Source organism: Electrona antarctica (assembly GCF_951216825.1).
Source record: "Electrona antarctica genome assembly, chromosome: 19".
NCBI classification, from domain to species: domain Eukaryota; kingdom Metazoa; phylum Chordata; class Actinopteri; order Myctophiformes; family Myctophidae; genus Electrona; species Electrona antarctica.
In genome coordinates this window covers 17022832-17034331 of record NC_136800.1, presented here as the reverse complement: position 1 = coordinate 17034331, position 11500 = coordinate 17022832, and the positions used below count along the sequence as shown (strand labels likewise).

General features: G+C 46.7%; 1 protein-coding gene across 1 annotated transcript in view; it reads right to left on the bottom strand.

The window, feature by feature from the left end:
• Positions 1–461: 461 nt before the first annotated feature.
• LOC306943359 (angiopoietin-related protein 1-like) overlaps positions 462–11500 on the bottom strand; it is a 12305-nt gene continuing 1266 nt past the window's right edge. Inside the window, exons 2-5 of the mRNA XM_079529636.1 lie at positions 8445–9292; positions 5267–5460; positions 2601–2871; positions 462–2271 (exon numbers count right to left, since the gene is read on the bottom strand). Coding sequence (XP_079385762.1) covers positions 2084–2271; positions 2601–2871; positions 5267–5460; positions 8445–9249 — 1458 coding nt within the window. The 5' untranslated portion in view covers positions 9250–9292 and the 3' untranslated portion in view covers positions 462–2083. The remainder of the gene's footprint in view (positions 2272–2600; positions 2872–5266; positions 5461–8444; positions 9293–11500) is intronic.

The following is an 11500-nucleotide window of genomic DNA, read 5'->3' as shown; positions in this document are numbered from 1 at the left end:
TGTGTGTGTGTGTGTGTGTGTGTGTGTGTGTGTGTGTGTGTGTGTGTGTGTGTGTGTGTGTGTGTGTGTGACCCTAAGGATCAGAGCCGCTGGCAGCTAAGTGTTGCATTACTATATGTTGCAATACTGATGTCATTGATTTGAGCCTGTGAAGCTGTCTAATTCTCATGTTGCAACGGCTTGTTCTTTAATAGGGCAGCTGTTTCTTCAAGCATCCATAAACACTTCAGTGTTCTGGTCCAGAATCTGTTTTCCGCCTTTATGGTCCATCGACAAAACAGTGTGCAAAACACGACTTCATTTTCAGCTACATTACTTTTAGAACAAAGGCTGTGTGACTTTCATGTGTGATGTGGTGCAGTAGGGAGCACAACCCCCACCAGCACCCCTCTCTCCCCAGAGACGACTTCCCCCTCTCTCTCTACCCCCCCCTCCCTCCCCCCTGTTCCCTGCCTCGGTGATTACAGACTACAGGGAGCCGTGACTTTTTTTCAATGAGTGATATTCAGAAAACACACGGCACAAGCACTTTTGTGTGGAAAGAATGTAAATTTCTCTGTATTTAAAAGGAAGAGGGAGGGGAAAAAATAAGTTGGAAATTTGGACAGCTTCCATACCAGTCCCCTCTCTCTCTTTCTTTCACATCCCCTTTTTTGGACTTTCTCTCTCTCTCTCTTTCTCAATCCTTCTCTTCTCTCTATCTCTCTCCCTCTCGCCCTGCTCTCCTCTCCATCCTGTCTGGCTTTCCGAAATGTGTTTCTCGTTGTCTGTCCCAATGCCGCTTACCCTTTGCTTGGTCGGCATATTTTTGGTGGGTTCAAAACCACTCCAAAACAAAGCGTAATTCCATCTATGTTTTTTTTCCCTCCTCAACAATGCATGTTTTTTCCTCAACCCCCCTATTGAAATAGAATCAGCTTCACTACAAGGAAAAAAACATAAGAACAAGCAATTTACATACCTCATTGGCCTTGTCGCGAGCAACACTGCCAGGGCATGATTGTCATAAGTACAGTACAGGTATAGTGTAGAAAAAGGAGCTGACTCTCTCTCTGGTTTCTGTAGGGTAATTTATAGTTTCCTCAGGACGCCTGGTCCGTTTCAACATTTAATGGCCCACATAAGTTATCCAATGTTTCTGGTGACCCGCATTAAGACAAAGTAAACCAAGTACTTTTGTGGGGGAGGTCATCGGGTCCTTGTAAATATTGGGAAAGGCTGTTTAAATTTCTTTAAAGTGAGTACTGCATTTTGTACACTCAAATGAACAGCGTGAAATGAACAGCAAATGAACACCTTACCACATGTGGGTCACCCGCTTTCCCCCCAAATGAAGTGGATAGTTCATAAAATGACTTATTAGGGATTGGTGATAAATGTGGAATCATAAAAAAAGAAAAAGAAAAAAAGTTTCTTGACGAGGTAGAGACCCACATAAAGGCACCCAAGCTAAAGAAAACAATACTAATGGAATTCCCTTTTCCAACAAAATAATTTGGTTCTAGAACTGGTTCCATTCTAGATTCTTGGATCCTTGGTGCCTTCACGGAACCGGCAGATATTTTGGTTCCAGCTCTGAACCAACTTCTAGGCCTGAACCAATACATTTTCAGTGGAAACACTCTGAACTGGTTCAATATTAGGCAGGAAAAAAAAAACGAACCCCGGTGGGGTGGTCCATTGTCACATGAGAGGGTCTTATATTCAGGCAGAGTTGGTACATTATACGTCTCTGTGCTACACATTTTTCAAAGACTGGCAAAATGCACAGGCACATAATAGATAATATTATTCTCATTGAACCTCATAGATATTCATACATGAGGGTTGAAGGAACAATGTGGCTTTTTAAATAGTCATGACTCCTAAATCCCTGTGTCCCGTAATTCATCATGATATTCAGAACACAATGATAATACAGAGCCTGAGGAAGTTCAAGTCAATGTTGAAGGTTCTCCACGGGTGTGTTTTGCCAGTTTGTGCTGGCATACGATGCAAGCCTGCGTCCGCCTTTATTCTGGTGTATGTATGCCCATTTGCACCTCCACAGCCACGCCTGCACCACCAGCGTTACAGGGTCTCCTCAGTCTATGGGTCTGATCATCATGCGGACGGTCTTCATGGAGTAAAAACCCCCGCCGTAGTCGGCCCAGAAGATTCCGTCCTGGAACTTGCTGCGATAGACGCCGCCGGTGTACCAGACACCGTTGAGGTTGGCTTGACCGCAGGCGTTGTACCACCAGCCACCTTTATGGAAGTGTGCACAGTTACCTGCATTGGGGACAGGGGGAGGAGTGGTTGTCAAATAGGTTGCCTCACCTGCATGTTTGAAAACTGAAAGTACTGAACGTACTATGGAACGTAAATATGAAGGTCTGTACACTTTAGATTCACATTTTACATTTTATGTAGACATAGCACTAGTCTATAGTGTACTGATAGCTTCACTGTACAGATATTCTACTGTTAGGTTCTTAGCTTGCTTATGATTCTTGATGAAAATCGAAATGCTCAATTGTAAATTGCAGGTATCTTTCACACCTCAAAGTGAATTCAAGGCTATAGCGCCCACAGCCCCACACAGTCTGACTCTGATCTACCTGAGAAAGCGTCCTTGTCACGATCCAGGGTGGTGAACTGCTTGCCGTTGTGGCTGCTGAGGGAATCCCCGGCGTTGCCCATGTAGGTTCCCAGCCTGAGGCGGTAGGCCTCACTCTCTGGCTCCAGGTGGAAGCTGCTGTACTGGGCGTACACCTTCTTCCCCATCCAGTCCTGCAGCTCCACCACCAGCTTGTAGTCGCCCTGCCTCCCCAGGTTGTAGATGCCCTCCAGACCCAGCCAGTACTCTCCGTCTATGTTGCCAAAACCGCTCTGAGTCAAAAACAAAAAAGAAAAAAAAAGAAGATTACAGGAAGATAACTTGGAGATTAGAGAAAGTACTGCCAGTTGTTTGTTCTGTGGTATTTAGCAGAGTTTGGAAACATGAGAATTTTTTAGGGACAAGAAACATTCTCTTGGAAAGGACCATGGGAATGTATCGCTATGATGCATTCCAGCTGATTTGTTCCTTTTTTTTTTTTTAAATAGTTTTTATTAGGCTTTTTGTATTATGACATAACTTAAGAAAATAATTGACAGATAATGAGTAATTAAGTGACATACAATACATAATAAAAAAGGTACATAAATGTGATAAAGAAAAAACAAAACAGTTAAACATTGACAAATGTGAACAGACAAACAAAATAAAGACAACAGGACAGACACTCTTGCTCTCAAACTCTCCCGACCCGACATTCTTCTTTTTAAATGAGAAAATAAAATAAGAAAAAACACTCAGCTCCTTTTGATTTGTTCCTTTTGATGACATTTGGCCATAGTAGTTAAGTCAAATTACAAAGTTGATTTTTAGAAAGAAAGAGTCGCGAGCAATGTGATACGATGCTGTCATTTCAACTCTTTTTTGATCAAAGTAATTTTTTTCTCCTCAATTTAGTAATTGTCAATTCCTCCAATGTTTAATCACTGTCACTGCTAACCCCCAGTTGTTCTAACCCGCAGGTCTGAGGATGTTTACCAGTGGACCAACAAATTGATACAAGGCCGTGGACCCCCATTTGCACATAGTTTGTACCAGGATGGCCATAAGAGAAGATTCTTCTTGTTAGATATTTTCGGTTAATTGCCCAGACGTACCCACCAGCCTCCACAGTGGCGGACAGGAAATTTACCCATGATGCACCACTGTGCAATTTGAGCCTGTACGAAAGATGTTCTGGAGGATTTATGCTGGAAAGTTAAGCATTGGGTCTGCGCAGCGGGGCTCCGGCGGCTCCTCTCACAAACCCCTACAGATCTCCTGGATCACAGCTAATGGTGAGACTCGCTTGTGTGTTTGTGTTGAAGAGCCATGACCAATCTATGTCTGGCTGTGTGCTCCTCCAGAACACTTCATTTCATCGAGATGGCTGTGGTTTGTGATTGTGGATTAAGTGGCCGAGCCAGGGGATGATGAATGATGTGGGCTTGAAGTCAGGGGCCTCGACGCCGGTGCTGTGTGCATGCGCGTGCGTGTGTGTGCGCTGGTATTACTATACTTGTGAGGGCCCGATGTCCCCACAAGTATATTACAAGTTCAGATATACACAGGAACAAACGCAAAACAAATGGTAAAAGTGGCATTCATTTACACATGAAATGTCTGTCCTCACAAGTGTAGTAATCCAAATTGTGTGTATGTGTGTGTGTGTGTGTGTGTGTGTGTGTGTGTGTGTGTGTGTGTGTGTGTGTGTGTGTGTGTGCAGTGTGTGCAGTGTGTGTGTGTGTGTGTGTGTGTGTGTGTGTGTGTGTGTGTGTGTGTGTGTGTGTGTGGCTTTGTGGGCCAGTAGGGAGACAAATCAATGTTGAAGAGAGTAATTTAGCTACCAGTGCAACATACGCAAGCCTGGCTGGGCTGAACGGAAGACTGAATCACCAAGGCCGCCAACACTGATACACTTCATCTCGTCCTAGCTTGAAAAAAGACCTTTGATGAGTGGGACTGTATTGTACACTGAAGTAAGTGGACCATCCAGCCATTCAGTCAGCTAGCCAGCCAGCCAGCCAGCCAGCCAACCATCCATCCAGGCAGCATAGTAGCAGTGGTTTTGGGAGGGGAAACGCGTGCAGATTGAGCTGTGGAACATACCTTCATACTCCGGCTTCTAACATTTCATAAATGGGAATCAAAAACCAAATTGCCTCTATGGAGTAATGCTGGTGCTGACACAGGCATTATATTTTACAGTAAGTGAAAACACCAGGGCTCTGGGCCTAGGAAATGTTCCCTGGGCTGGGACACCAGCTGGTTCCTTGGGATCGGTCGTATAACGCCACCATTGTTGTCTCTGGACCACTGAACTGTACATTCTACGGGAGGTGAAGCAGATGAGGAAACGAAAGTGTGTCATAAAAATAGTGAGTGAGTAAAAAGACAGCAATAATGCTGTAGGTTTAAGATCGAGGACCCCCATAACTCTTGCAGGTCCATTTGGCTCCATTTGTAACTCTTGCAGGTCCATTTGGCTCCATTTGTACACTCTCAGAGTTACAGACCTGTCAGTGTCCATTTCGAACCCCCTCAGGGAACCCTCTTTGAGAACACAACTTTGAGAACCACTGGGTTAGCGTAAGGTAAATATGGAGGTAGAGGGAGAAACAGATGGACGTACAGAGAGGCAGAGAGGGAGAAGTGAGACCCAAACAGTGGAAGTGCAACTGTCATCACCTTGTAGCTGTCCCAGTTCCTGAAGAAGTTCACAGATCCATCTCTCCTGCTCTGGATGACGGTCCAGCCGCCATTGTCTATGTTCTGTTCACACCACACCTGCATGGACCTCTCTGACTCGTCCGGTTTGATCAGGTACATCCCGCTGGTGATGTGGCCAGCATCCTGCGCCTGGAGACAGTCTCGATATGGACCTGCAGGAGAGGAGGGGAAGACCGGTAGACAGGCAGGGAGATTACAAATAGCTTAATCCGTTAAATCTAGTTTATAAAATGTATGTAGACGTGTTTGATGGTTTGTTTTTAGCCAGTACGCTCATGCTCTCATTCAGTCTCTTGAGCAGGCCTCCAACTGTGTTGGTCTTATCTCAACGAGACAAAAACTGAATACGTAAATATGTGCAAATCCAACAATAACCACGTTATCAAAACTTAACAACACATCTTTGAAACAGGTTGATGACTACAAGTATTTGGGTTCATATACAGTATATCTTCTTCCCAAAAGGACTTTCAAACTAAGAAAGAAGGGTATGGCCTGGTCAGCCTGCAATGACATGCATAAGATCTGGTCATCCCAACTTAGTAAGAGGCTCAAAGAAAATTAGGACGACTGTCGAGCCGATTCTATTCTATGGCTCCGAGACATGGACACTTTAAAAAAATTAGAGAAACGGCTGGATGGCACTTACACCCGCCTTCTAATGAGAGCGCAAAATCTCTCTTTGAAGAGCCACCCATCGACTTCTCTAACATACGGCAACCTTCCCCGTGTTTCTTCACTATAGTCCGATCCAGAAGAAACACAGTTTGCCGTCCACTGCTACAGAGCTGATCATGGGGTTATACAGTATCTTCCCTTCTTCTCTGGAGTCCTGCCTCAAAGCAGACCAGAGGTAGAAAACTGTCGTTCCCCAGCTGTCATCGCTAGGGACTCATGCATCAGTAAGCAGGAACTGGGGATGGCAATGAAGGACCGGGAAGTCTGGCGTGGTATTGTGAAATCCATCATACAATGAGTTCCAGAAAGTGCAGAAAGTCACAAGAAACATCTTTGACAGGCAAATAAATAATGGAAGCTATCTTGGTTTGAATTGTCCTGAACCAATGACCCCATCCATTTACACAAGTAATACACATTGGATAAAACCAATGCTGGGAATTGCATGTAACTATTACAGTATTTTGCCCAAATCTGATGATAGATGATTGGAACATGCAGGCAAACGTACACGCACGCACGCACGCACGCACGCACGCACGCACGCACGCACGCACGCACGCACACACGCACGCACACACGCACGCACACACACACACACACACACACACACACAATTGATCGAGGAGAAGAAATATTTTGCCGCAAGGCTACGCTAATAGTTGTTTACTGTCTGCCTCACAGTGACAAACACCAGATGAGAATGGGAGTAATTAAGCCAATACATTACAGACGGCTTGTATTTAGTTGTGGTTTAAACTAACAAATTATCCTAATTAGATATCCTGTTAACCCGTTGGTGACAATGGTTTATGTCTACCATTACTTCAAAGCAACGCGTTAATAAAGGATTTTTGAATTACAAGCAGATGTGGAACACAGTCCGTTGATTTAGCGGGGGAGAGTAATCCCCACCCAGCTTACTATACAGGAGAAAGGGTCGCTCCACCCGTCCTGCCCTACAGTTATGAAGTAAGGGTCGCTCCACCCGCCCTATGACGCAAGCCAGAATAAGAGCTGTTAGTTTGTGGTTAACATGAACATATCATGCCAGCCTGTTTTCTGTCCATGCATCTAAGGACATATAGGAGAGGAGTCTTGGAGAGGATCCATTTTCATACACAGCTGCCTTGAAATGCCACACACTTTATTATTCTTGGCCCGGGACAATCTAAATGTGTCAGGAATTTACAGTTGATGAGAAAAATCACAGTGGTTTTTCCGCGTTTTAGGAAAAACATCCCCCTCCTTTCTTTTCTTTACGTCCCCCACCTGAATTCAGACATTACAACATTTTTATTTCCATCCTGGTCTGCATGTGTTCTCTCTGGATAAGCACAAGAGCGGGTTCCAGCTGAATATGCAAATCGTTGACCTTGAAAATGAGACCATAGGTCCACCTGCAGCTACAGTCCAAGCCAGTAATTATTTTGGCAGGTTTCTTAGCAGCCTGTATAGCCTCATGGCGTATCCTGTTATACATCTCTCCACATGGTTTTTGCATTCATGAAAGGATGAATGATTCAGCCTATAGCTCCATCAATCGTACTGCTCACTCAGCCAACCTCACTCCCGGCCAACACTCCTCACTGTCTGTCTGTCTGTCTGTCTGTCTGTCTGTCTGACTGACTGTCTCACTGCCTCATTGACTGACTGACTGTCTCACTGCCTCATTGACTAACTGACTGACTGACTTAGGGGCTGTTTCCTGAGCACAGTGTATATGTTGAATGGTTTTCAATGGGAATGTCATGTGCTGTATATTATAACACTATGCTGGAAACGCCAGCAGCATGACGAGGTGCTGAGTGTCTATTCAGCTTTGCACGTTCACATCTGCCGTTTATATGTATCTGGGCACCCAGTGTTCTCTGGGTATTTACAGAGCCATAGAGTATAGACAGAGTTGCGACATTGAGGGGGCAGAAAACAGCCTGGTCACATGGTTCATGTACTCGTGCGAGCCCATAGACTCCAATGCATTCCGTATACTTCCGGTTATCCCCATGCTCAATAGATGTCTATGTAGAAGAGCCGCCATTGGACTGGCCCCATGAAGTGAACAGAGTTGTTGTAACTCTGTCTTACTATATGGCTCTGGGCATTTGGAGTGTTTTGGGAGAGTGCCATGCATTTTCAGCTGAGGAAAAACACTTTGGTGAACGCAAGGCCTGAGTGACTGACAAAGTACCTCATTGACTGACTGACTGACTGACTTACTCACTGACTGAGTGACTATCACTAACTGACTCACTCACTCACTCACTGATAGGCTCACTGCCTCACTGACTGACTGACTGCCTCATTGACTAAGTAATTAAGAGACTATTTGACAGACATCATTCATTCCTTCACTCCTTCTCTCCTCCCTCCCGGGCTTAGTCATTCATACACACTGCTTCAGACTCCCGCTCTCGACCCGATAGACTAGGGTCCTTCACTAACCTCAGTCACTCACCTTCAGCGCTGAAGTTCCCCAGTGGTGGTTTCTGGACCTCCAGGGTGCTCCCCGTGGGCGACGGCCCCGAGCGGGAACCTCTGTCGCGGGCGAATGTCCGGGCGTTGTCCCTCTGGATCTCATTGGTGAAACGGGGCACGCTCACTGGAATGTTCTCGGGCACCACCTGCACCAGCGGCGGCCCCGCGGGCACCTGCTCGTGCCTCCGGCCATGCACCTGCAGGCAACGCTCCTCAAGGGCCCCAATCAGCACCGACTGGTTGTTGACCGTGGCCGACAGCACCGCGTAGCGGGACTCCAGCTCCCGGTAGCGGGAGGCCAGCCGCAGCGACTCGGCGGTGGCGTTCAGGACTCGCGTCTCCAGCTGCGCCAGCTCCAGGGAGTTGTCTCGCTTCCTGATGATCTCGTGCAGCAGCTGCATGTAGAGCTGCGTCACGCGGGAGTTCATGTTGCGGCTCTCCTTCCTCAGCAGCTTCATCTCGTTCACCAGGTTGCCGTCCACATCCACCACCAGCCGCAGCGTCTCCATCTCGCGCCGCTGCTTCGAGAGCAGGTCGCGCACCGCCGCCACGTCCAGCCGCGTCACACGGTCCTTGTCGGTGGCGAAGCCCCGTGCCGCGCAGATGGGGCCCGTGATCTTCTGCTCGGGGACCAGGAAGGTGTAGGAGCACTTCTTGGTGTCCCCGGCGCTGGCCGGCGGGGCCCGGCGCGCCCGGGACAAGAAGGGCTTCTTGGCGAGGCCCTCGCCGCTGCTCCAGAAGGACAGTCCGATCAGGACGAACAGGCTCCACACTCCAGGTCCCATGGCGTCCTCTGTTCCTCTCTTTCTCAGCAAACAAGCTGAAGATCTGTAATACAGGCAGGAAGAGTGGGTGACTTTATTGGAGCTGTCTACATGTTTAGTCGCTGTATCCCATTGTATTTTTATTTTATGCACTCTTTGTTCAGTTTCCCACTGAGCACAACACACCATCAGTCAACTGCCGTATAATGCAGATGTTTTCTTTCCGCTCTAATCCAATAGAATCCAATAACCGCACCGCATGGTGGGGCCCCTGAACCCTCAAAGATTTCAAGTGTTGAAATGACATAGCAGATGACGTTCAGTCTAGACTCAACACAACAGCTCTGCTTAATTGGGCGCAGTGACCAGAACTTTTATAATGTGACATTAAAAACCAGCATACCAATGCCACTGTAGCTTAGGCATGCGAGTCGTGCTTCGCGGTTCCTGTGTGGTGGTAAACTAGAAGGGCGAGACCGACTCAAATCTGTTATCACAGCGGATATTCAGGTTTTCATATTCAGGGCTCGGGTCTCACGGGTGTTCTTTCTTTCGGCCCCACACCACATCTGTCTCAGGTCTCTGGGTGTGCCGCGACGCCTAGGGTCTGTTTTTCATATTAGTGTAGATCCCCCCTGCTTAGAGCTTCCTCATCTCCCACAGCCTCTTAGCTCGCCTCCACTGGCCCATGTGCAGCGATGGTGTCGAAAGCAATTAGTTCTCTCAAAAGGAGAGTCGGAAGCCGGGAATATTTTTAGAAAGTGGAGTTTATTTGGACACATGGATGAAAGTGAATCTATCCCTCTGGTGGCTTAATGAGCATTGCTGCTCGCTGACAGATTTACATGCTGATGGTTATATGAATCTTTAGCAGGGCAGAGATTGGCAGAATGGTATCACTGGTGCCTCACTGATGTTTTCGACTTGTACCGAGCTTAATATATGGTATGTAAATATCTGGAACAGAGTGGATTTAGGAGAGAATGAAAGCGTCCGAAGTGTTTGAGCAGCAGCAGGAGCCTCTTGATTTATGAGTAATGTTTTCTGGAGTCTATTTTTGGAAGCTTGATATTATTAGCTTTGACAGCACAGAGAATAGAGCAGGGCTGGGTGACGTTGAAAAACGCATGCTAAGTGAAAGACCCCTTCTTCCATATTCAAAGGCTGAGGTTGGCACTGGGCATGGAGCTACTGGCAGGCCTACTTTAGACGTTCTGGCTCCTTGGCCAAACCCAACTAGAAGCCGCTCTGTGGACGTGGCCAAAGAGGTTAAATAACCATCATCCAACAAATCTGACAGGGAGCACATACGAGCCACTTCACTGTTCAAAATAAATCCTCTGAGGATTTCAACACATGCCAGGGAAGCAGAAGTAGAGCTCCGTGTCTGTCTCTCAGGACAGAGACAGCAGGGGTGCTGGATCATTTTGTGCGGTCTCCTCTTTCTGCTTTCTTGCACCGAGGAGCTCCGACCACAGGTAATGGGACAGATCCAAAAGCATTAACTAAGTCCAAACACTGCTGTTAAGGCATAATCGCACCTCTTTGTCACTGTCAAGAGCGGAAAAACAATGAATATAGATGTTATCAATGTTGCTTTATTCTGCTTCATGTAAAGCACAAGTGAAAGTATATGAGCCAAGATACGTTGGCTTAAGGTTCAGCAGAAATAACAGGATTAAAAACTAAAATTAATTTACCAAAATTACCTTTTGGACATAGCAGAAATACTGTAACTATGTCTTGAGATCAGCAAAGCTGCAGTGCATTTGTTTTTCTTCTTCTCAGATTATAGACCATCCGAATAACGGAAACTTGAAGGATCACAGCCATAAAGAAAACAGGCCTTGTGTCCCAACTAAAAAAACAGCCTTTGGGGCAGATATTATTACCCAGAGAAACGTTTTCCCTGTTTTCCCCCCGCAATCATACTTCATCACTCTCAGCCACTCAGCCACAACGGCTGGCTCGTCTCGTCTGCACCACACCATATCTTAGAGCGCTTGGATCTCAGGGTCCCCTCGGAAGGCCTGACGTGAGTGGCGGTGTTTACATAGAGGTGCAGTGTGCGTCCCAGCCGGGGCTGTGAAACTCATCGGCACTTAGGCCTATTACCTCTCTGCATCGTACCTTAATCTATGCTCTGTTGTACGACTGTGTCGCGCAGCGGAAATGGCGGCTCTACAAGCTCACAATGCGCCACATCCGTGACGTGTTGTGACGTTGTAGATCTGCTATTTTTGGTGCGCGACGCTGTCATGCGATGAAGTAT